The 22,632-nt window shown below is 56.7% G+C and overlaps 1 protein-coding gene across 10 annotated transcripts in view; it reads right to left on the bottom strand.

Annotated features, from left to right (window-relative positions):
* Positions 1 to 22,632, bottom strand: part of KCNAB2 (potassium voltage-gated channel subfamily A regulatory beta subunit 2) — an 86,194-nt gene that overhangs the window by 24,685 nt on the left and 38,877 nt on the right. For 8 of the 10 annotated variants that reach the window (XM_027060613.2, XM_027060617.2, XM_027060616.2 and 5 more), the window contains 2 exons: positions 942 to 985; positions 101 to 138 (listed from right to left, as the gene is read on the bottom strand). In XM_027060613.2, coding sequence (XP_026916414.1) covers positions 101 to 138; positions 942 to 985 — 82 coding nt within the window. Of the gene's footprint in view, positions 1 to 100; positions 139 to 941; positions 986 to 6,211; positions 7,091 to 17,173; positions 18,173 to 22,632 lie in introns of those variants that run through there. The other 2 variants (XM_027060609.2, XM_027060612.2) reach the window with 2 other exon arrangements.

Genomic DNA, 22,632 nt, shown 5'->3' with positions numbered 1-22,632 from the left:
CTGTGAGCACAGGCCCAGTGGTTCATGTGGTGGACTTTACCATGTGCCCGGCGTGGGCAGCCCTTGCTGGGACCTGGGGGCTGAGGGAGCCCCGTCTTACCTCATCGGTGATCTGGCCTCCGAAGGTCACCCATGTTCCTGGAAGGAGACACACAGACTCAAGTCAGAGAGCCTCCCCAGGGAGTTTGGACCTCCCCCACAGTGCTCAGTCCTCAGGCTGCAGGGCCTGGGGTGGGGGGCAGCCACAGGCCACCGTGCCCCTCTGCTCTGCGGTGAGCATGTCCTTGGCACATGTGGACACCTGGCCTTCAGGGCAAGTCTTCCTCTCTTGGGGCCACCAACCTGGGGGACAGGACGTGCCTGGAGCAGGCAGCCGGGTGCAGATCTCTGAGCTGCTCGTTGGGGCTCACGCTGACGCGGCTCCCATTCTGGTGACCAGCCACACGGAGCAGGATGAGGGGTATCTCCCTGAAAACAGGCTACGTCTGACAGCCACACCCGCACTCTTGCTGGACGGCATACACGTGTATGTGTGTGGAGGGGTGTGGCGGGAGCATACTGTGTGTTCCACGGAGGTGGAGGGACAGTGTATTCTGGGAGCAGAACTCACATCCGGGCAAAAAATCCACCTGCCCTTTATGAGGACTCTGCCACGTGAGGAACGAAGATGGTCTCCAGACACACCTGGGGCCAGCGTGCTTCTCTAATATTCTGGCACGAGGCAGGGGGCTGTGTGGGCACAGGGCTCTGATAACTTGCCTTGTCTCCCCCACTCTCCCCTAGGACACCCCCACCTCCTGGTTGCCATGGCAACAGCCTCACCAGCGCCCCCTCCCCCCCATCCTGGCTCCCTACCCTTACCCCCAGGAGTGGCCCCTTGAGTCCCCCCCAAAGCCCCTGCTCTCTTGGGGGGCACTGGACCAAGGGGGCCCCACACTCACCGAGCCCCAGGCAGGAGACCCGCAGGCCCGACTTGCCCAGGTTCCTGGAAAACAAACTTGGTGTGAGTTCTCAGGAGTGGCACAGGACCTGGCAGCCAGGCGCAGGCCCCCCCCCATTCCCAGTGCCCTATTCCTTGAGCCCCCCACCCTAGTCAATGCATCTTTTGAGGCTCTGAAGGCCACGGGTCCTTTGGAGAGAGTCCTACTGTAGCTCACCTGCCCCCTGGGGGTCAAGAGCCAACTGTCCACTTCCCGCCCCCCTCCCCCCACCCCTGCCACACACACACCACAGTTCGGCCATGGCCTGGGCCTTGCTGGTGCCCATGGTGGGGCCTGGAGAGCGCCCCAGAGAGAGGCTGGCAGAGTGGACAGTGTCTTGTTTCACGGGCAAAACAAGGCTGATGTAGGCGTGGCAGTGTTCTGCTGAGGACTGGATGCCCATCTGTCCCGGCACAGGCCGGCTGGGGGCCTGCGGGGGCAGCAACTCGTCGAGGATCCTCCACAGCTCTGTGGGTCAGGCACCTTCCTTTTCCCAATATTCCCACTTGACCTGAGAGCATGCTGGACCCGCCCAGGAGCGGCGAAGCCAGGAGTCCACCCAGGCGGTCAGCTCCAAGAGCATGCTCCCCACCACGATGGCATGACCCTGTCCGCATTTACAGGGGACACAGGATGCGAGCTGCCCAGATGGGGAAGTTGGCCAGGGCAGGGTCGGAGTCCACTACCCTCAGGGGGACCCCACTGCCAGCATCTCAGTCCTGGGACCGGCCCCCGGGTGCAACACCCAGCCAGGCACCGGGCAGTCAGAGAGTTGTGACAGACCCAGAGGGTGAACCCCAGCCTCCGTCCCCGAGGGCCCCAGCTTTTCCCTGGGGGTACCCCACTTCCAACACTAGTGGATGCTGTGTCCTCAGTTTCTCCACCCAAACCTGGCCCCCTCGGGCCCTCTGAAGCTTCGGTTTCCTGCTTCCAAGATCCACAGGTGGTTGTGGGAGGTGGGGAGGGGGTATGATAAACTTGTAAGCGGTTTGAAAACAGTTTCACGTGTCTCCAAATTTAAAGTAGTTCTGGAATACGCAGGCTTCTGTTCAAATTTCCCATTAAAACCAGCCCGGCTGCCAGCCCACAGTTCCTGCAGGGAGGGCTGGGATTTTCCCTAAATAAAGTACAGAACAGAACAGCAGCTGGTTTCTCTTTCGGGGAGGGGGGCAGATGGAGCAGAGGCTCTGAAGCCAGAGCTCAAACCCTGGCTATGCGTCTTTGGGTGTGTGATGTAACCTCGTGATGCCTCAGTGTGCCCCTCTGTAGAATGGGCTCACAGTGCCGGCCGAGAGGATGACACGAGATAACACGTGTTCCCCCGGGGCACAGAGTCACAGAACACGGACTCTGCATGTGTCCCACTTCCAAGAGACAGGGCACAGAACACAGACAGAGGCCTTTTTTCCTCACGTGAGAAGCAATGGACCAGTCAAGTACTTTTTTTTCCCCCTAGGAATCAGTGAAATAACCTGAGGGTGCCCTCAGCATGTCTCATATGTTCTGGCTGCTCTCAAGGAAGGCACGATGTGTGAGGTGAGGGACAGTCACCATACGTATCATGGTGACCCTTTCATAGTGCACAGACACACGTCAGATCTTTATGTGGTATACCTTAGCCTTACATAGTGTTACCACATTTCCAGAAGCCTGTGGGAAAATACTTGATTTAACTTCAGATCTGCTATGAGAAATTTAAAATAGAGTATGTATGAAATCCAAGGGCTGAGTGGTCAAAAGACGTGACTTGAGAGTTCTCTTACATTCTTTAAGCCGTGTGTGAATTGCTGTTGCTTGCTAGGCAGGAAGGTAATTTTTGTTTTGTTGTCTGTAAATAAACTGGAATTAAAAAGTAATTAAAAAAAAAAAGAAAGAAAGAAAGGCAAAGCACATCGCCTGTAGACCATGCATCAGGCCGGGCCGATTTAACGGTGCAGACAATTTTCCCCACGCTAGTTGGAAGGGACCCGTGGCGAGAAATCAGAGCATTGCTTAAAAGCAGTCTGGTAACGAAGCAAAAAGGATAGAGGACTCTGATCAGTGGTTCTTAACTGTTGGGAGGTCACAGGCCCCTTTGAGAAACTGATAAAGGCTACAGACCCCTTCCCTGGAAATGTGCAAGGACACGAAAACCCCCAGAACCCCGTTAGCAATGCCCGGCGGGCAGCGGGGGGAGCGGTTCACAGGGCCCCGGGCACCTGCTCTCAATAAATCCAGGTGCTGGAAGGGAGGCTGAGCTCCCGACTCTGCAAAACCGGCTCCCACCTGTGACCGTGGGAAGTAATTTCCTGGCCAGGCTCTGAGGAAGGCTAAGCGTTAGGTATGTCCTCTCGGAGTTCCCTTTTACCAGCATGGAACCAAATGCCTGAACGTGCTGTGCGTTCAGTGAGACGAGCGGCGTTAGCAACAGGCAGATGAGGGTACAGAACGCCTGGCTGTGTCCACCTGGGTCTGTGGCTGAAACTCGCCCACCAGAAGGGGCTCCTCGCCTCCGACCCAGGCTCTCCAGCTGCTTTTCCACCCACTGCCCACAGGAATAATCGAATGAAACTAGGACACCGCGTGACGCTGCAATTACCCCGCTCAAGTTGTCTCCCTGATAAAATGATGGTATTAGTTTTGCCATCGCTGCCAGGCCTCGGGAGAAGGGATGAGAAGGGACAGGGTACCTCCGGGCGAAAAGCTTTACAAACATGACTGCTCCGCGACGGGGGGGGGGGGGGGGGGGGGGAGGGGGAGCCCCAGACATCTCAGCCTCAGCTGGACCGGGGCTGGGGACCAGGCCACTTTCTGATCAGCTGTCATCCGGAGGAGGGAGGAGGGAACATACCTGTTCACAGGTCTGCTGCACTCACAGACTCCAGGCTCCCTAAGAACAGGCCTGGATTTCTGGGCCTTCGTCCTCAGACTGCAGCTGACCTTCGCAGGGTCTCAGGGCTGCTTGTTGGGAAACTGGGGGGTGGGAAGCCCAGGCCCTGAGGCCAGGCCCCGCCGCTTACTCACAGGGCTTGGCATCACGCCTCTCCCACCACGGAGCCCCTCTTGGGCCCTCCGGCAAGAATGTGACGCTCTGGCCACCCACCTTTTGTTCCCTCAGCACCAAAGGGTGTGGCTGGAGGCCTCCCCCACCTCTGGCCAGCTTCCTAAGGTGATCGGAGTTGGGGGCAAATAACCAGGCCCCCTGCAGCCCTCATCTGCACCCAAGCCATGGCGCTGGGACAGTCACTATGCAGCAACCCCAGGAGGGGCAGGTATCTACCTGTAAGGCAGGTGCCCTGTGCTCACCAAGGGTAGGTACCCAATGGTTTGGACTCTGGCTCCCACTTCAGCTTCTAGGCAACTACGTTTCCTTTAGAGGTAGAACCCGCCTTCCTCCCCCCACCACTGTAGTCCAGAAAAGCTCACCAGGCCACATGTAAGGACAGATGTGGGGGGGGGGGTCCCATAATTAGGAAGTGCTGGGGCTGGGATCCGAACCCAGCCTCTTGGACTGCAAACCCCCTTATCATCCGTCTCGCCCTCCCTGCCTCCAGCATGTGTCACACCTGAACACACAAGTACACACACACACACGCACGTGCAAATATATGCATACATGTGCCCACGTGTGTACTCACACAGATATGCACACACACATACATATGCACACGCGGTAATCCTGAGCAACCAGGCTCTTTGAGATTTACTCCTTAATCGACCACAGGATCTTAGGAGGGAAATCATGTGAATAGCCATATTTTCCATTTACACAGCACTTTACATTTTAAGAAATGATCTCACTCATGTTAACTCCTTTAATGATCCCGGGACTGACTTAAAAGTATCAGCCGGTAACAGGTACCTAGCTTGAAACATATAGTCTGTTTACTCTTAGCTTTTGATCCCAACTTAACAAAAAGATAAGCCGGCTGGGCTCCAAGACTAGAGAATTCCAATCTGGATGGTCCTCCTCAAGCTTGGAGGCTGGGAACACAAGCCTTTTTACACCAAAGGCTCATAAAGAATATCAAACACCCCCAAGGACCCAGGGAAGGAAGGGATACAGGCAGAGGCGCAAAAGAAATCAGAGTTACTCCAAAATTCATCTCCGGGAGGCATGGAACTCCACACGGTTCTTTCACGCGAGGTCTGACTTTAGGCATTGGTTTTGGGGGAGGTTCAAGCTAAACATCTCAGGTGTTAGGAGTGAATCTCTCATTACTTTTCAAGTTGTCAGCACCACCAGCTAGACACCCAGACACTCTCCTCAAATACAGCTAGAATCTTCTGTGGCTCTTTTTGAGCCTATGTGACTCTTTTGGGTCCAGTCGCGGCAGATTATTTGCTGTAACATCATCTCCCAGGAATATCATTCTAGAAAGGCCTAAGGGTGGACATACAGAAACACTCATAGTAAGAAAGGCCAGACTGCCAAGCAAGGTGCCCTCCGACCCTGACCCCAGGGGTCCTTGGTACAAAGCGGGGACTCTCCTCTTCCACCTGGGTGCATGTGCCCAGCATCTGAGCAAGGCCCAGGGTGGGACAAGGGGTGACATCCAAGGAGGGGGAGGAAGGTCCCTGCCCCTGACGCTCATGCTCTGCACCCTTTCCACGTGCCGGCGGACTGAGCCCAGGCAGACGTACACAGTGCAGTCTGGGCTAAGACACCAGCAGGAGGGTCCAGATGCCGCTCTGTGCCCTGCCGAGTGGTGGTCCTGCCTGTGGAGGATCCCGGCCTGGGGTCTGGAAGATGAATTTCATCACATGGTTCACCCAGTGGTCCCTGAATAGCAAACCAACGCTTGTCATGAGGGCCTAACTGCAAAGACCACCTAGGGGAGGGCATGGAGGGCAGGAGGCCCTCTGGCAGGTGTTGGCGGTGGTCCCCAGGAAGAGAAAGCATCCCTGAGTCTTGGAAACCATCACATGGATGGTTTGGCTACTGTTACCACCGCCCACTGCCCCCACTCCCCAACAAAAGAAACAAACGGGCACAAGGAAGAGAAACCATCATACATCTTAGCCCTGTGGTGGTGAAGAAAGAAATTTGGGGCTGAACGTGAGCCAAGCCTCGATGTTGTTTCTCACCCAGTCCACCCAGTGCTAGGAGCTCTTCCCCCCGCCCCCTCTGCCACCTCTTAGCACGCAGAGTGTCCAAATCTGACAATGGATTGCAGATTTCCCCGGCTCTCCCTGATGGGGGTGGTGGGGAGGCAGCCTCGACCCTGAGAAGCCACCCCCGGAGCCCGTACCTATATTTCATCCCTGGCTGCTTCACGCTGGCGTCCCCGGCACACGGGAGGCTCTGCATTGACAGGTGTCCCAGGCTCCGGGCCACCATGGCCACGGTGCGGAAGTGGCCACGGGAGCCCAGGCTGGGGCTGCTGGCAGCCGGCCGGCCCAGCCGCTCCTCGGGGCCCCGGCCCTTGAGGCTGTGTTCCGAGCACACAAAAGACACCTGCATGCCAAGGCTGGGGCCCAGCTCCTGGCTGTGTCCCCCTCCTTCTGGGCTCTGAAGTCAACTGCCCCTAGAAGTCCTCCTGTTCCCAGGACAAGGCTTTATCCCAGAAAGCCAGGAAGCTGCGAGGCGCTCCTTCCGGAAGCGAGGATTTCCCAAGGTAACGAGAGAAAAATCCTGTGAGGTGTCCGAGAGAAGGGAATCGAATGTCCAGAAGCATGCGAGGAAAGACCTTATCGGAGGGAACTCGGAAATCCAGGTGGGGGCGGTGCCATTTTTTCTCCGCTCACATCCTTCTCGGCTCTACTGGTCCTTCCCCTGCACTCACCCTGGTCTGGCTCTGGCTGCCAGAGTCCCCAGGCCGGCGGTGTCCGGCAGGGCTGGGCTGCAGGTTACTCCCGACCTCCGCGTGACATCGCCCTCCTCCAGGGGAGAGGGGAGAAGGGAGGGCGCCTCCCGTCAGGGTGGTGGCCTGGGGGCTGCCGGGGGCGGGGGGGTGGTTCAGGGGAGCAGCTGTTTCCCCAGGCTTCCCAGAGTCCAACTCCTGGCTCTACACACCACGGGCCGTCGGGCGCCCCCGCCAAGTAAATTAGGTGACCGGTGGGAAGCGCAGGAGGCATCTAGCGATTCATTATTAATGACGCGGATGCTCCGCCGCCCGCCCTGGCCGATCCCCGGGAGGCTGGCCCTGGCTGCTCCAGGCTGACAGCCGCTGGGCCGGGACGGGGACAGGCAGCCAGCCTTGGCCGCCCCCCCCCCCCAGCTGCCTCTGGTTCTCGCCCCGCAAAGTGGGGCTTCCACCAGCACGAGGAGAAGGAGAATCACCCGAAATGTGGAGAAAAGACCTCTCCGTCTAGACGACCCGAGGAGAGAAGCCTGGGGGTCGTGGGGCCAGAGACCTGAGAGTTCTGGCACTCCGCAGTTCTTAGCTCACAGCAGACACTCAGTAAATGCCTCTGGAATGTATGCGTGAATGAATGCATGAGTGAATGAGGACACCCGTCCCCGTGACCCCAGCCTTCTTTCCCACACTCATGGGTTCAGGATGGACTTGGGAGCAAGGCTCTCCTCCTGGAACAAAGCTCATGGGGTTTCCTGAAACCCAAGGAGATTTCCTCCCCCCCCATGGCAGGAGGGACTGGCTTTGTCCCCTGACCCCAAACATGCCACCTTCACCCTGTGAGGTGAGCCCTGGCCAAAGCTGCCTTTTGGGGTCTTTCTTGCCATGCAGGAGGGGGCAGAGAAAGAGCTAGATGGGAGACAGGTGATCAGGGTCTAGTTCAGGCTCTGCTGTTAATTTGCTGTGTGATCGCAGGCAAGGGGCCTGCCCTCTCTGGGCCTCCACTGACAAAGTGACAGACGTGGTCTGAGAAGCCTGTCTCTCTCGGCTTGGACCCACAGGGCCCTTCCCAACCAGCTGACTGTCCAAAGATGAATCCGCCTAAAGATGTTCACGATGGATGGTGCCTGAACTCGCTCTCAGCCTCGGCCCTGCCTCTTTGACACAGAAGTTAAGAATAAAGCCTTGCTCCTGTCTGGCCTCCCTGCTCCTGAGCTGGGCATCCTCGGGCAAGAGACCTCGTCTCTGGGCCTCAGTGTTCTCAGTGTCCAATGCAGAACACAGAGCACGGTCAGATCACAAATGGTATGGAATGATCCCTCAGCAGGAAGGAAGGGCTTTTTGTAAGTTTTTTAAAAATTTATTTTATTTTTTATTTTAGAGAGAGAGAGAGCATGAATGGGGGAGAGGGGCAGAGGCAGACAGAGAGAGAGAATCTCAAGCAGACTTCACACTCAGCAGAGTGCCTGATGTCCGGCTTGATCCCAAGACCCTGGGATCATGGCCTGAGCCGAAATCAAGAGTCAGACCCTCAACTGACTGAGCCACCTGAGCGCCCCGAAGGAAGGGCTTTTTGGAGGTGGCAGTTGGTACAGGCCCGTGTGCAAGACTCTACCTCCACCTCTGCACTGGTCACTGTACCCCTTTTGACCCCCTCAGGGCCACAGGCCTGACGCAGCAGCAGGAGACACACCCTGAGGGTGATACCTGGACCAGGGATAGAGTTGGGGCCTTCGCCAAGGCAGCCCTGGCAGGTCACAGACACCACTTACACAGGCCAGCCGGGGGCCCTCAGGACCCAGAGGCCCAGCTCTGCCTTAGTCTCTTACCTGCCCACATAAGCCACAGGCCTGCTTGGCCCTCCCTGAGCCTCTCGAGTGGGCAGGGCCTGAGAAGATCAAAGGGCAACCTATAGTGCCGAGCCCCTCCACGAGCGGGGCCCTGGCCTTCAGGGAGCCCACAGGCCTGCCAAAGAGGCTGCAGGGGCAAAGCCTGCCTCTGTTCCTCCCGGGAGGGGAGTTTGTTACAAATACAGATGCCTGGGTCCCCCCTGATCTACTGAATCAGCAGCTTTGGGGCTGGGCTTGGGAAGCTGTGTTTCATCAAGAGCTTCTGGTTGTGCTGTGTACCTGGTCTAGGGGATGTGGAAACCCTCTACTTCTTTCTTCCTTATATATTTCATCTCTCTGCGCTCTGGCAAACTATCAGATCTGGCATCTTACCATTCCTCAGAGGTGCCTCAGATGGTGTGCTTTAGGCAGCACCAAGTTAAGTGAGAATCACAATGACTTAGTCACCACAGTGGGTAAAATATCATCTGCTCCACCATGCAACTCAGCAATTCCACTCCTAGGTATGTGCTCAGAGAACCAAAAACATATGCCCACACAAACACTTGAACACAAATGTCCACAGCAGCATTATTCATCATTGCCCCAAAGTGGAAATAACCAACATGTTCATCCACTGACAAACTGATAAACACAATATGGTCTGCCTGCCAATACAACAGAATGTTACTCAGCCATACAAAGGAATAAAGCACCGATATATGCTACAACACAGATGAACCTTGAAAACATTATGCTGAGTGAGATAAGCCAGTCACAAAGGCCATATAGTATATGATTCCATTTATATGAAACGTTCAGAATAGGCCAATTCACAGCTATCATAGAAATCTGAGACATAGCTTTCTGTCTCAGAAAGTAGCTTAGTGGTTGCCAGGAGCTGGGGGGCAGGAATTGGGAATTGGGGAGTGATAGCTAATGTGGGTATAGTGTTTCTTTTTGGGGTGCTTAAGATGTTCTAAAGTTGATTGTGGTGAGTTTTCCACAACTCTAGGAATATACTAAAATCACTGAACTGTATACTTTATTGTTATTTTTTAAAAGTTTATTTATTTTGAGAGAGAGAGAGACTGAAGGGGAGGGCAGAGAGAGGGGGAGAGAGAATCCAAGCAGGCTCCACACTGTCAGTGCAAAGCCTGATTCGGGGCTCAAACTCACAAACCGTGAGATCATGACCTGAGCTGAAACCAAGAGTCAGATGCTTAACTGACTGAGCCACCCAGATGCCCCCTGAACTGTACACTTTAAACATATGTATGGTATATGAATTATATCCCCATAAAGCTGTTGCCCCCCAAAATGCCACCTGCCTCAAAAGTCTCTGGGCCTCAGTCCCACTCTTGCTCCCTGTGAGAGCATCCTTCCTGTTTGTCTGCCTTTGAAGTCCTCCTTGCCCTCTGATATCACCTCAGAGAAGCCAGCTCCCTAAGCACATGTAACCCTTTCCTTCTCCAAGTGCCAACGACGCTCTACCCAGCGACACATCAGGGGGCTGGGAACCACCTGCCGGTTCCTCTCTGCAAGACGCACTCCTTTCAGATGTCAGCAGGACTCCTGAGCAGGGCCTGGTGATAGAGCCCCAGCCCTCACTCCATCCCATTGTAGTGTGTCATAGAAATGATGAATATTTGACCTCAGCACTCCCCTGGGGAAACCCAGGGCAAACAGGTGCTGTCCTCAGCAGAGAACTTCCAGGCAGAGCAGGTAGGTTTTTAAAAGCTGGCCAGAATCTGTAACTTTCCACTTGTCCCAAACAGGGGTCACGACTTGCAATACTCCTAGGAGGTCGCAAGACTTAGGCAAGAGGGGAAAAGCTGGAAGCTTAAACCCTTGACCAGAATTTGCCATGGTTAAATGTCAGCCCCAAAGGGCTGCTCCTTTCGAATGTGTTTAGGTCAAGAGGGTGAATTCCAGACCTGCGTTGCTCGACTTGAAATGGGCTTTGAGCAGAAGCGTCAGTGTGGCTGGTGGATTTGGATACAGAACCGTTTCTGTGGTGCTTTTTCTGCCCCTGTGGTACCTGCTGTTGTGAAAACAAGGCAGCTAGTTCCTGCTGTGATTAGAGGCAGGGCCACCCCAACTCAAAGCTCTCCTCTTTGTCCACAGAATGCCACTATAGAGAGCTTCTGAGAATAGAAGCTTCTGGCTCAGCCACCTGGGATCCACCCTGTGCCCCACCTGCCCCGGGAGCTCATGGAGAGACAGGAAAGCTGGGGCCCAGGCAGCCTGTTCCTCCAAAATGGTGACAGCCTCACAGTGGGGAGGTGATGGGCACTCTCCCCATGCAGAGTGAGGCCCACGGAGGCCTCGAGGTCTGGAGCAAAAGTTTTAAAGATGGCTTTTAAAAGCCCAGACGGCTGGGGCGCCTGGGTGGCTCAGCCGGTTAAGCATCTGACTTCGGCTCAGGTCATGATCTCCCAGTTTATGGGTTCGAGCCCCGCGTCGGACTCTGTGCTGACAGCCTGGAGCCTGCTTCAGATTCTGTGTCTCCCTCTCTCTCTCCCTCCCTCTCTCTCTGCCCCTCTCCTCCTCCTGCTCTGTCTCTGTCTCAAAAAGAAATAAACATTGAAAAAATAAAAATAAATAAAATAAAAGCGCAGACTGCAATAATCACTCAAGAGTGAGGACGAGCAGCTGCGTCCTGTAGAGGCCCGGGTGCCTCCCCTGTACCAGCGAGGCTGCCTGGACCGTGCCGAATGGAGGGTGTTTTGCACCCAAAGGTGACTTCTTGCCCAAGGAGGTGGGGGGGGGATGCTGACAAGTTGGGGGCTGCTCCAGTGGGGCAGTGGGATGGGAGGTCCTTGGCCCCTGAAGTTTCTAAGAGCAAAAGGTGGCAGACCGGTGACCTTCCTGGAGGAGGTGTCGTCTGGCAGGTAAGAGCTGAAGACCCCTCGGGGGCTTCCTTCAGGACCTCATACCCCAGTCACCAGAAGGGGAAAAGGGCTAAGTGGCTTCCAATCAGTTCCTTTTGCTTCTTAGTTGATGCGTGTACAAAGCGGTTGTGCAAGCCCTGAGTAAGTGTTTCTGGTACGTTTCTGCCTCATCGCCAGGAGCACCTCCGAGGCACCAACAATGGCCACCGCACTATCAATGAAACGGTGCTCACTGAGCTGTCCTGCCAAGCCCTTTTTGTGTAGCTGAACTCCCACCGCACCCTGCCACACCCGGGGAAACTGAGGCACAGAGGGGTCAAGCAAGGAAGGCAGACGCTGGCTCCACCCTCATTCACAGGGGTGGCAGGGTGGGAGGTGAGCGGGGTGAGCAGGGCCCCTCCCATGGAGCGGCTCCCGCTCTCAGAGCCCCGGATTAAAGGGTGAGGGCTGGGGGGCAGTCCCGGGGGGCTGCCTGGTGCTGTCTGTGGATTGGATCGGGCTGTGCTGACCCTGCCTTTCTAGGTGGACAATACAGAACCAAGCATCCTGGTCCCATCCTTGTCCAACGAGAGGGGTGGATCCCCTCAGACCTCGGGGTGGAGGCCTGGGGGTCTGGACTGCTAACAGCTAGGCCCCTGATTCCCGAGGCCAGGCGGGCTGTGCTGTCAGCTGGTTACAGCACAATCCACTGGTGGAGGTGTTAGGCCCGCCGCGGCCCTTCCTATTCCGTGGCGGGGGCGGTGGCTGCTATGCCGACCCCGTGGCCCGGTCGGCCCTCCACGGAGACCCACAAGTCACCCACGCCGGCCATCCTCCCAGCTCCTGGTGGCGCCGGAGCGGCTCTTCCCTAAGACCGGCTGGTCTCGCCTCCTCCCTCCTCTTTCCCTTCCCTCCCTTCCACATCTGCTCCTTGTCCGCACAGGACAGGGGAGCCACATCCCCAGGACCAGAGTTTCTCTCCCACCCACAGCCAAGCCTGGAGCTCTCAGTGATGTCACTGCCTAATGCAGTCCTCCAGATGATTCCGTGAGGAATGCCTGCGGTCTCCACTCTCCAGACTGGGAACTGAGGCACAGAGAGGCCAGGTGACTCATCCAAGGTCACAAAGGTACCTGCGGGGAGCCCGGATTCCTCCCCGGACACTCCCCCGGGCCTCAGTAGGCTCAAGGAGTTGACTTAGCCCTTGGGACCTGGGTGGGAATGCGTCTCCCAAAACATGCTGAGGTCCTGACTCCTGTATCTGTGACCTTGTTTGGAAGTAGGGTCTTTGTAGAAGTAGTCAGGTAAAGGTGAGGTTGTCCCGGAGCAGCGTGGGCCCGAAATCCAATGCCTGGTGTCCTTGTGAGGAGATGGGCAGATACACACAGACGGAAAATAGCCACGTGAAGACAGAGGCAGAGACCGGAGCGTCTATGAGCCAAGGGACACCGGGGACACTGGCAGCCACCAGGAGCTGGACGAGGCAGGGAGGGGTCGTCTCCTGGAGCCCTCAGAGGGCATGGGGTCCTGCCCTCACCTGGATTTCAGACTTTTGGCCTCTAGAGCTGTGAGAGAATGTTGTTTTAGGCCACCACTTGTGGTATTTCATTGTGGCAGATGCAGGAACGCAGTATAGGACATTTTTCAAGGTGGACTTGCCCCCACTTAGCTTCTGAGATTGGTCCACATGTCATCCCTCTCTGGCCTCTGCTCTTTTTCTCCTGCCCCCCGCCCCCCACCGGGTCCTCTGAATCACACCTGTCCTGCCCACCTGCCCTCTGAGGCACACCTGGATTCTCAGCTCTTTCAGAAAGCCCTCTCTGATGGCCCACCTGCAAGGGATCTCCTAGGAATAACTGAGCAGCTACGTAGAATCCGCTCTGGGAACCTGACCACAAATCAAATAGTGCCTGGTGACAAGTGCTGACTCGTGGCAAGAGCCCATGGTCTAGGGTCCGAACCCGCAGGTGTACCAGGGGCTGATGACCAAGCTTCACTGCCCAGGGCTCCCCCCACCCCCCTCCACATCTGGGCTGCAACAGAGATGCAGACCCAGCCTCCAGAACCGTGGTCGAGGAAGCAGCAGGAAGGAGACACATTTTACAGGGGAATATTCTAGCAAGGGGGTTAAGGCCAGCAGCATTCAATACCACCCAGGCCATACCCATAGAGGCTCCAGATGTTCTAGGTGCTGGGAACAGACAAAAGCCCTGCTCTTAGGGAGTGCAGATAAGAGGGACAGCAGGGGGATGTGAGGATGACCACAGGACAGGACAGTGCACTTGAGGACCGCCTGCGAGGATGTTATTAGACGAGGCACTTGGGGAAGTCTCCCAGAGGACCAAGATGTGACTGACGGAGGGAGCCAGCTGTGAGAAGATCTGGGGGACGAGAATGTGCAAGGGCCCCGAGGATGGACGGAGCTTAGCATCTTCGAGATACAGAAGGAAGGAGCCTCCTGAGTGGGAGGGAGAGGGGTCTAAGCTGAAATCAGAGCAGGCAAGTGACCGCGTGGGTCTGGGGGGATTTGGGGTTCATTCCCGGTGCCACATCTCTGAGGCCACATCTCTGGACCCTCCCGTTGCTACCACCAGGTGGGTGTGGGGAGGGGAGCTTACACATGCACTGTGCGGATTTAAAAATTCGATGCATTTTTTTTTTTTTTTTTAATCACAAGAGTTGAGGAAAGCTAAAAAGAGGAGGAAGTTAACACGAAGGCTTTTCCCAAGCTGCAGGCTCGGTTCGGCAGATAAAACGCGCGGGCCTGGGGCACAGCTGTCCCCTTGCTTATCTGAAGGCATTATCTTTTTTACATTAATATTTAAGACCGAGTTTAACAGAGTCGCAGCCCTACTGCTGGTGGGGACTTTAACTGTGGAACGGCATTTATCTGGGATCTTTAATAACTGCTGGTGTTAGTTGTGGAGGCCCCTGTTTCCAGATAACTGCAACCCCCCTGGATGCAGCAAGATCAAATCCGCCAGATAAAGAAAGGGCCGCGTGGGTGTGACAGCCTTTGGCCCATCAACTGCTAAAGACACGGTGGTTTTCTGGTCTCCTCTGCAACTTGGGAAGCGAGTTTTCCCTGGGTACTTAGCTCCCTGGTCAGTTCCCCACATTTCAGATGTGGCCCAGATTTTCTGGTGGCTGAGTGGGGTGGGTCAGGCAAATAAGATTTGTCCTTGTCCCCGTACCCACCCATGTTAGTGTCCCGGGGCTCCCATAACAGAGCACCACAAACGGGGATTCAAAGAACAGAAATGGATTCTCTCCCACTTCTGAAGGCCAGACGTCTGAGAGCCAGATGTGGGCAGGGCCGTCTCCCTCCAGAGGCTCCAGGGGACCACGCTCCCGGCCTCTTCCAGCTTCTGGTGGCTGCAGGCATTCCCAGGTTCGTGGCCACGACACTCTACTCTCTGCCTCCACCACCACGTGGCTTCTTCCCTGTGTGTCTTCACATGGTATTCTTACAAGGACGCCTGTCATTGGAGTTAGGGTCCACCCTATTCCAGCTGGGCCTTGTCTTTTTTTCTTTTTTTAATGTTTATTTATTTATTTTGAGAGACAGAGAGTGAGCCAGGGAGAGGCAGAGAGAGAGAGGGAGACAGAGAATCCCAAGCAGGCTCCGCAGCTGTCAGCACAGCACCCGGCGTGGGTCTTGAACCCACGAACTGTGAGATCATGACCCAAGCTGAAACCAAGAGCCAGACGTTTAACCGACTGAGCCACCGAGGCCCCCCCAGTAGGGCCTCATCTTAACTGGTCACATCGGCAATGGCCCTATTGGCAAACAAGGTCACATTCTGAGGTTCAGGGTTCAGGTTCAGGTTCATGAAATTTTGGGGACACGATGCACTCCATTGCAACCGCCATCATAAACTGTATCCACAGTGGAGGGGGCTGGGGTCTTCCCAGGGGAGGAGGCCGAGCTCCAGCCGCCCCACCTCACCCTACAGCCCTCCACCTTCCTTGCTCTGGCCCAGCCACCCGGGCCTTCTCTTTGCTCCTCAGATGTCCCCCTGTCTCCTTGGCCTGGAAGGTTCTACCCCACATCTTCAAATGTCTCCCTTTCAGACGGTTAAGGTCTGGGCTGTGCCTGGCCTCTCTCACGCCCTTGGGTGGTGGCTTGCTTTTTTCTCTGCTTCCCCACATGAGGACGTACCAGCTGTGAGGGTGGGGACCCTGTCCATCTTGTTTGTGTGGCTTCTGGCCGGTTGCCTGGAGCTAACAGACCCTTAACAAACATCTCCTGAATTAAGGACAAATATTAACGGCCAGTGCCCCTCCCTGCCCCCCATTTCTCAGTCTTGAGAAATTTCCATTAGAATTAGGACTTACTGGGGCCAAAGTAGCTGACGCTTTGTCCCTCCCACACAGCTGGATTCAGAATACAAAACCTTACGAATTCTGCCATCTAATGGACTCCGAGAAGAAGTGTTTTGTTTCTTTAAATGGCAACCACGCGTTCAAACAATGAACCGAAGGTCCAGACACACTGTCCACAGGAGAAAATGTTAAGCAACAGGTCTCTACTCTCCTCCCCACAGAACAGCCAGAAAAACCCCGGGAGGCCTGTGTTAGATGGAAGCCAAGGGTCTAGGGCTGCCAGATCAACCACGGGACACCCAGTTCAGTCTGAACTTCAGATAAACAACGTTTTAGCATAAGTATGACCCAGATATTGTGTGGGATATACTTATACTAAAAAAAGGAAACGTTTATTTGAAATTCGAATTTAACAAAGGAGCAAAGCTGCATATACGTAAGGTATGAATGCAAACACCAGCTCTGGGGTTCTTTGGCCATTTCTCCGAGGCTTTCACAGGAGAAAGTGGGCCGGCCGCCGGAGCTCTGCCCCAGATGCTGAATTCAAAGATGAGCCAGCTAAAGGGAACGTCCTTCTGAAGTTCCAAGGAGAGTGAGCCCGACGTGCCTATCACCCAGAGAACACAGGGGACATGAAGCCACAGCCTTTGCTCTGGACGCAAGCGTAGGTGCTAATTCAGAGGCTGCCTGTTGAAAGCCGCTTCCCACGAGGACAGCCCAGCTTAAGGTCAGATGGGGGGCGGGGGAGCACATCTTTGCCCCCAGGACCCAGCCTGGGATTCTGATACCAGGATGAATTTGTTGTTAGAGATGACCAGAGACGTTCTCGTTAATTCATGTCTAGCCAACCCCTCATGATTAATTTGTCCCAGTGGTGCCTCAAGAAAAATGAAACGATGCATCTAACCCCTGCTGCAAAGCGTTTTCAGGAAACCACGTTCTCCCACAGAGGATAAATCAAACCGGTAACAGTGCTTATCTTTGAGGGCAGGACTACCCTTTGGAGAAAAGACTTTTGTTTTCTTCTTCGTACATTTCGGTATGGCTGGACTTTAAAAAAATTTTTGGGGGGGTTTATTTATTTTTGAGAGAGAGGGAGAGTGAGGGAGGGGCAGAGAGAGGGAGACACAGAATCCGAAGCCGGCTCCAGGCTCTGAGCTGTCAGCACAGAGCCCGACGCAGGGCTCGACCCCACGAACCGCGAGATCATGACCTGAGCTGAAGCCGGACGCTTAACTGACTGGGCCCCCCAGGCGCCCCGGTTGGACTTTTCACACACAAACTAGTTACCCCGACATCCGATAATGTCACGATCGATCCCCGTCTCCCGGGCTGCAGCTCCGGCCTTGTGCAGAGTCCTTCCCGCCCGGCCCCAGCCCGGCCCTTACCGGTACTTCATGCCCGTGCGCTGGGCGGTGCAGCCGTCCAGGGAGAGGCCGTGCATGCGGAGGAAGCTCTCCATGTTCCTGGCCTGGGCCGCCGCCCGCACCTCCCGCAGCCGCTGCAGCTCCAGCGTGTCGGTCTGGCGCACGGGGTGCAGGGCCCAGTCCGAGTGACACCTGCTGCTCACGCTCCTCAGGCTCTCGCTGTACGTCATGGACAACATGGTACCGCCCGGCCCGGCAGCCGCCGCTGTCCAGACGGGAAACGCCGAGTGGCCGTGAGTTAGCGAAGGTGCCGCTGCCCTGCCCCGGTGCCCCGCGGGACGCCGGCCCCGGGGCAGGGGTGCCGCAGAGACGCCTCCTCCAACTAGAGCGGCAGGAATGGGTCTCGGCGCCTGGGGCCGGGGCCCCTGGGTGTAAACGCCTCCTGGCACGACACTGTCAGCTCTTGACTCTGCACGGGCCGGGGACTCTGGCTAAGCCGCCCTCCCCCGCCCCGCGCGGCCCCGAGACAAGCACTGGCGAAGCCACATTCCAGGCGTGAGAACTCAAAGCGGGGACTCCGAGTGCAAACAGAGGCAAGAGAACATGCAGGGAGCCCGGGCCCCCGCAGCGAAGGCGCCACGTCACAGTGCTCCCCGGAGGTGCTCGCAAGGTAAAACCAGGTTCGGGGCTGTCTCCCGGAAGGGGCAGGAGCACATCCATCATGGAAGCAAACGCCGGTGTGATTTTGCTAGGGGAGCCCACCCCAGGAACGCCCTATTTGTTTGCCCGCAAGCCTCATCAAGGGAAACGATATCCACACACACGTTCTCTGCTCGCAGGCACCGTGGCACCTGCAGACTCTTTGGGCCCCGTCCTCCATGAGGAGTAAGTATGTCACAATCCACAAATTTTGCAGTAGAAAGACTGAACGGGATGCACGTAAGGAGCGGGGTGACAAGGGGGGGGACAGGGGTTCAGTACAGACAGGGAGAGAGCAAGGCTAAAATGGGAGGAACCATCACTAAATAGTCATCCTGGGGGCGGCTGGGTGGCTCAGTCGGTTGGGTGTCCGAGTTCGGCTCAGGTTATGGTCTCACCGTCAGTGAGTTTGAGCCCCGCATGGGGCTCTATGCTGACGGCTCAGAGCCTGGAGCCTGCTTCGGATTCTGTGTCTCCCTCTCTCTCTGCTCCTTTCCCACTCATGCGCTGTCTCTCAAAAATGAAGAAACGTTAAAAAAGAAAATAGTCGTTCTGAGTGATGGCTACACTCTCTCAGAAACTAAGAGCAGCACAGATGTCCATCAACGGGGAGACAGGCTACATAAATGATAGTCCGTCCCAATGATGGGACTTGTGCGGCCTTCGGTGAGGTTTCTCTACATGGGCTGATAATGCAATGAATCCTATGAGAGTAGTAGGGGAAGAGAGGAAGACGCGTGTGCAAGGAATGCTACCATCTGTGTTAATGGATGTACGTGAGTGAGTGAATCAAGGAACGTGGCACCATGGCTATGCGCCGAGGACACGGTCGTGGGGCAGGGGGGCTCTATGATCCGGGGACTCCTGTCGGCACCTGACCGCAGCCCTCTGCCCGGGCTCACATGCCTGCAGGACGACCCCGCCTCATCACCGAGCACAGAAAGTGACATGGAAGTCATCATTTCAGTTGGGTCAGCAAAGCAGGGTCCCGGAGCCCAGCCCTGGCAGCTGGAGGAACCAGCGTGGTCCCCACCTCTGCCCCAAGAAAGAACAAGCCCGATTATCCCTGGGAAGGGCAAGGAAAGCTGTCCTGGGAGCCGAGGCAGCTGCAAAGGCTGAGGCCCCACCCCCCTCCTCAGGGAAGCTCTCCACCAGCACCCGACATTTCATAGCCCCCTTTCCTGCTGCAACTGCTCTCCACAGCCGTGTCCTCACCTGACCTGCTAGAGTCTTCTCTAATCATCTTGTTTGTTTGTTGCATTTGAGCCCCTGAAGGTCAGGTCCAGGAGGGCCAGGACCTTTCTGTCCGCTTTTACCACTGAGGCTCAGTGCCCACAGCGGAGACTGGGCCTTCCCACTGGGCTGGCGGTGTGGACAGCACCTGGCAGGGGTGGGCTGGCCCCCTGACTCAGGCCCAAGGCACCAAGAAGGATGCCTTATCCTGGAGGGTGTGGTGGCGGGCTCTGGGGCCAGGACTCCCATTCACTATGGCTCGGATCCACAGGGAGGGGGCCTGCAGGGCCCAGGACCTCTGGCCTCCCCCAAGGGTTTGGACTAAGCTCTCTGATGGATGCTAAAGCAGGTGAGGATGTCCCTGGCATGAAAATCCCCATGTTCCAGGAGAATCACTCTGGAGGCAGAGGAGGGGCGCAGGGCTCCAGGAGGGGGGTTGTCTTAGGAAATGGAGCCACGGATGCCTCCAGGGAGCAGGGCTGCCCCTCCTTCCCTCCTTGCCTGCTGGCCCCTGGCCCCCTCTAAGCACCGCCCGGGGTGGGGGCAGGGCAGCGTCGGGCAGCTGCTTTAGATGTGGCAGTGTGGCCGGCTGCCTGTCCTGCAGGGGGCAAAGGCAGGCCAGTCTGGCTTCCCTGGGGGTCCGTCCTCAGAGAGAAGAGCCTGGCAGGCCGGAGCTGCAGGGAGCAGGAAGCAGGCACACAGGCCCAGCCAGGCAGCGATCAATAACCATTAGCTTTCAAGACACCACCCACAAACAGCAATCCGAGCTGGTGTGGCTCTGGAGGTCCAGCCAGGGTCCCGGGGCTGGGGTGACAGTGTGGCTGAGCACCTGGCTGTCACCCACTTAGTGCAACACAAGCAGGCACCCTGACGGCTTCGAGGCTCAGTCTCCATGTCTGTGAAGTGGGCCCAGCAGGGGCTGATTGCACCCGCTGTCTAGACAACCAGGCGGGGCTGTGGGTGCGGCTGGGCGCATGCCATGTGCGGGGAAGCGGCCGTCAACAGTGTTGCAGCGTGGTGTAGGATACCAGCTAGGATAATCGGGGTGGTGGCAGAAATATACAAAGCGAGGTGGAGGGGACAGAGGCTGGAAGGCAGGGTGGGCCTCTGGAGAGGGCACACGTGAGCGTGGGCTTCTGTGATACGAGGGAGTGGTGTAGATACCAGTTATTACTAGAAAAGGTTGAATAGGATCAACGTAGACCTTAATAAACGACCCGGGTCTCGTAGAGAACACACATTCCTTATGAGATGGGGGCAGGGCAGGGTGCACCGTCTCTGTGGGGGCTGGGGTCTCCCCTGCTTGTGATCTCTCCTTACAGTGCCGGGGGCATGGAAGGCACGGAGAGTGTCCCCATGATGCCAGGCAGGCTCTGGCTGAGGGACGCAGAGAGGTGGGGCGTGGGAGAGCACGGTGGCCCTGCTGGGGGGCCGCAGGGGTGAGCACCTGGTGCCTACGAGCAGGTTTGTGGCCAGATGGCCACGCACAGTGCGAGAGGAGCTAGGACACGTTCCTCCTCGCCTCCGGGGAGGCAAGACCCCACCGAGGAGGAAGGACACAGAAGGCACAGAGGGGCTCTGACGGTCAGCAGTGGAGCCCATGGGAGAGGACAGAGTCCAGCTCCTGGACAGCCTCACGCTGGGGCTTATTCCCAGCCTCCTCCCGGGATGACTGGGGGCAGGCTGGGGTCATTGGACGAAGGGGCCACAGGGAGACACTGCCAGAAGGGAGCGCCCACTGCTGGGGCTCCTGCCTCAGGCCCTTTGCTTCCTAGGGCTCAAAAGCGCAGTGACCCTGACCTCGTGTTCCTCCTCCTCGAGATCCAGCCCCTACCCCATCTCAAGAGAAGCCCGCCCCCTCCTCGATAGCCATTGTTAATTATGAGGCGCCTATAGGTTCGTCCCTGAGCCGGGGCCTGCCTTTTGCAAATCTATTCTTGTGGAGGGAGGGCTCAGGGGGATTCCAGTAAACGAACACCGTGACACGGAAAAACCGAACTGAAGGCATCGACCTCATTAAGTCAGTGGGGACCACGACCGCCCCGAAGGGCCTTCCACCTGGAATTTCTGAACTGTGGTCTGTTTACTGAAAGCCACCAAGGCATGAAATGTGAGGTTCAGAAGGAATCCTGAACAGCTCTTTTAAACGGTGACATTTGTCTCGATCTTAGAGAAACCAGCCCGAGTTCCTGAAAGCGGGGTTGCAAAGGAATACGGCATCATTCCGGAGCGCAGCTTTAAAATGCACAGCAGCGCATCAGGGCAAAAACAAAACCACCTTTGCGGGAGAACAATCAGCGAGCCAAGGCCCAGACAAGCGCCCTGCCTCCCCCATCCCAGACCCTGCCCCAGCTCCCTAGGCCATGTGTTTCCAGACAGACCTTCCTGACAGCCGCCAAACCTCCCTGCTGTCATTCTCGGGGCAACCTTGACAATGCCAAATCCTAATGGTGACCCCAACAAGGTGTGGCTGGATGTCTGGGTCTCCCCCAGGCAGGAAGACGGACGGTCCCAGCCGGCAGGTCTGGGAGGCAAGCTCACTGAAGCGGGAGAAAGCCCACCATCCTGCCTCCCACTGTCACCTTGCAGTTACTCAGGGCTGGCTTTTTTTTTTTTTTTTTAAGGTTTTCTGCTTTGAAAAAAATATAGAGGATCTGATTTCGGATCAGCCAAATGCACCCCCAATACTGTCCCTCTGTGGCTTCCATTCCTGGGCCACGTGTCCCCAAGCAGCAACACCCCCCTCCCGCCCCCCACCGCCGGAGACAGCAGCTGCCCCTGGACTCCTGGAGCTGAGGGGGCCACTCACCTGCCTTCCTGGCGTCTGCTCGTTAAAAAGGACACAGTCTAGTTTATAGGGTTCACCAGCCGCTGCACGGATCTGGCGCGGCAGCTGGTTCATTAGGGAGTGTCACTGTAGGACGTCAGAAGCAATTGGTGAATGAGAAGTGCCCCACGAGGGTCGAGTTTGGAGGCAGGGAGTCCATTAGTCTATTAGGGCGTTTTCAGCTCAGTGAAAGGCTGAATTATTCACGAGCAGCGTCTCTTTCCCCTAAAAGCCCGGGAAGTGCAGTCCCGCGGTGCAGCCTGGCTGAGGCCAGCTCCTGGCTTGTGGGGCTGGGAGGGGGCACCCACTGGGGTCCTGGCATTGCCTGAGGCTCATTCGCCCAGCAGGCCTCCCGTGCCCCCGAGGGCCAGGGACACCACCCACAGGTGGAGAGCGGCAGGCCCTGCTTTCCGGTGATCTGAGGCCAGGACCCGTGCTTGCAGCCCGGGACCCCCACCACATTCGTATGTCTGCAGTAAGGGGTCCCACAGCGCGTGACCACCACCCACAGTGAAGGGGCTGGGGGTCTGGTGAGACCCTCAGCAAGGCAGACGGATGTCCCTCCACCCTTCTGCTGGGACATGCCCCAGTCAAGGGTACTTACCCTGTCAGTACCTTTACATGGCCAGAAAGTTCTGGAAGTCTGCTATTTGAACACCACGCTACCACTCCCTGCAGTCAGGGGTGCAGGGACCCCTCCTCACGGCACACATTCTGATCT

The sequence above is a fragment of the Acinonyx jubatus genome, chromosome C1, assembly GCF_027475565.1.
Source record: "Acinonyx jubatus isolate Ajub_Pintada_27869175 chromosome C1, VMU_Ajub_asm_v1.0, whole genome shotgun sequence".
Lineage (NCBI taxonomy): Eukaryota > Metazoa > Chordata > Mammalia > Carnivora > Felidae > Acinonyx > Acinonyx jubatus.
Note: the sequence above shows the minus strand (reverse complement) of the source record. Positions and strands in the feature narration are given on the sequence as shown.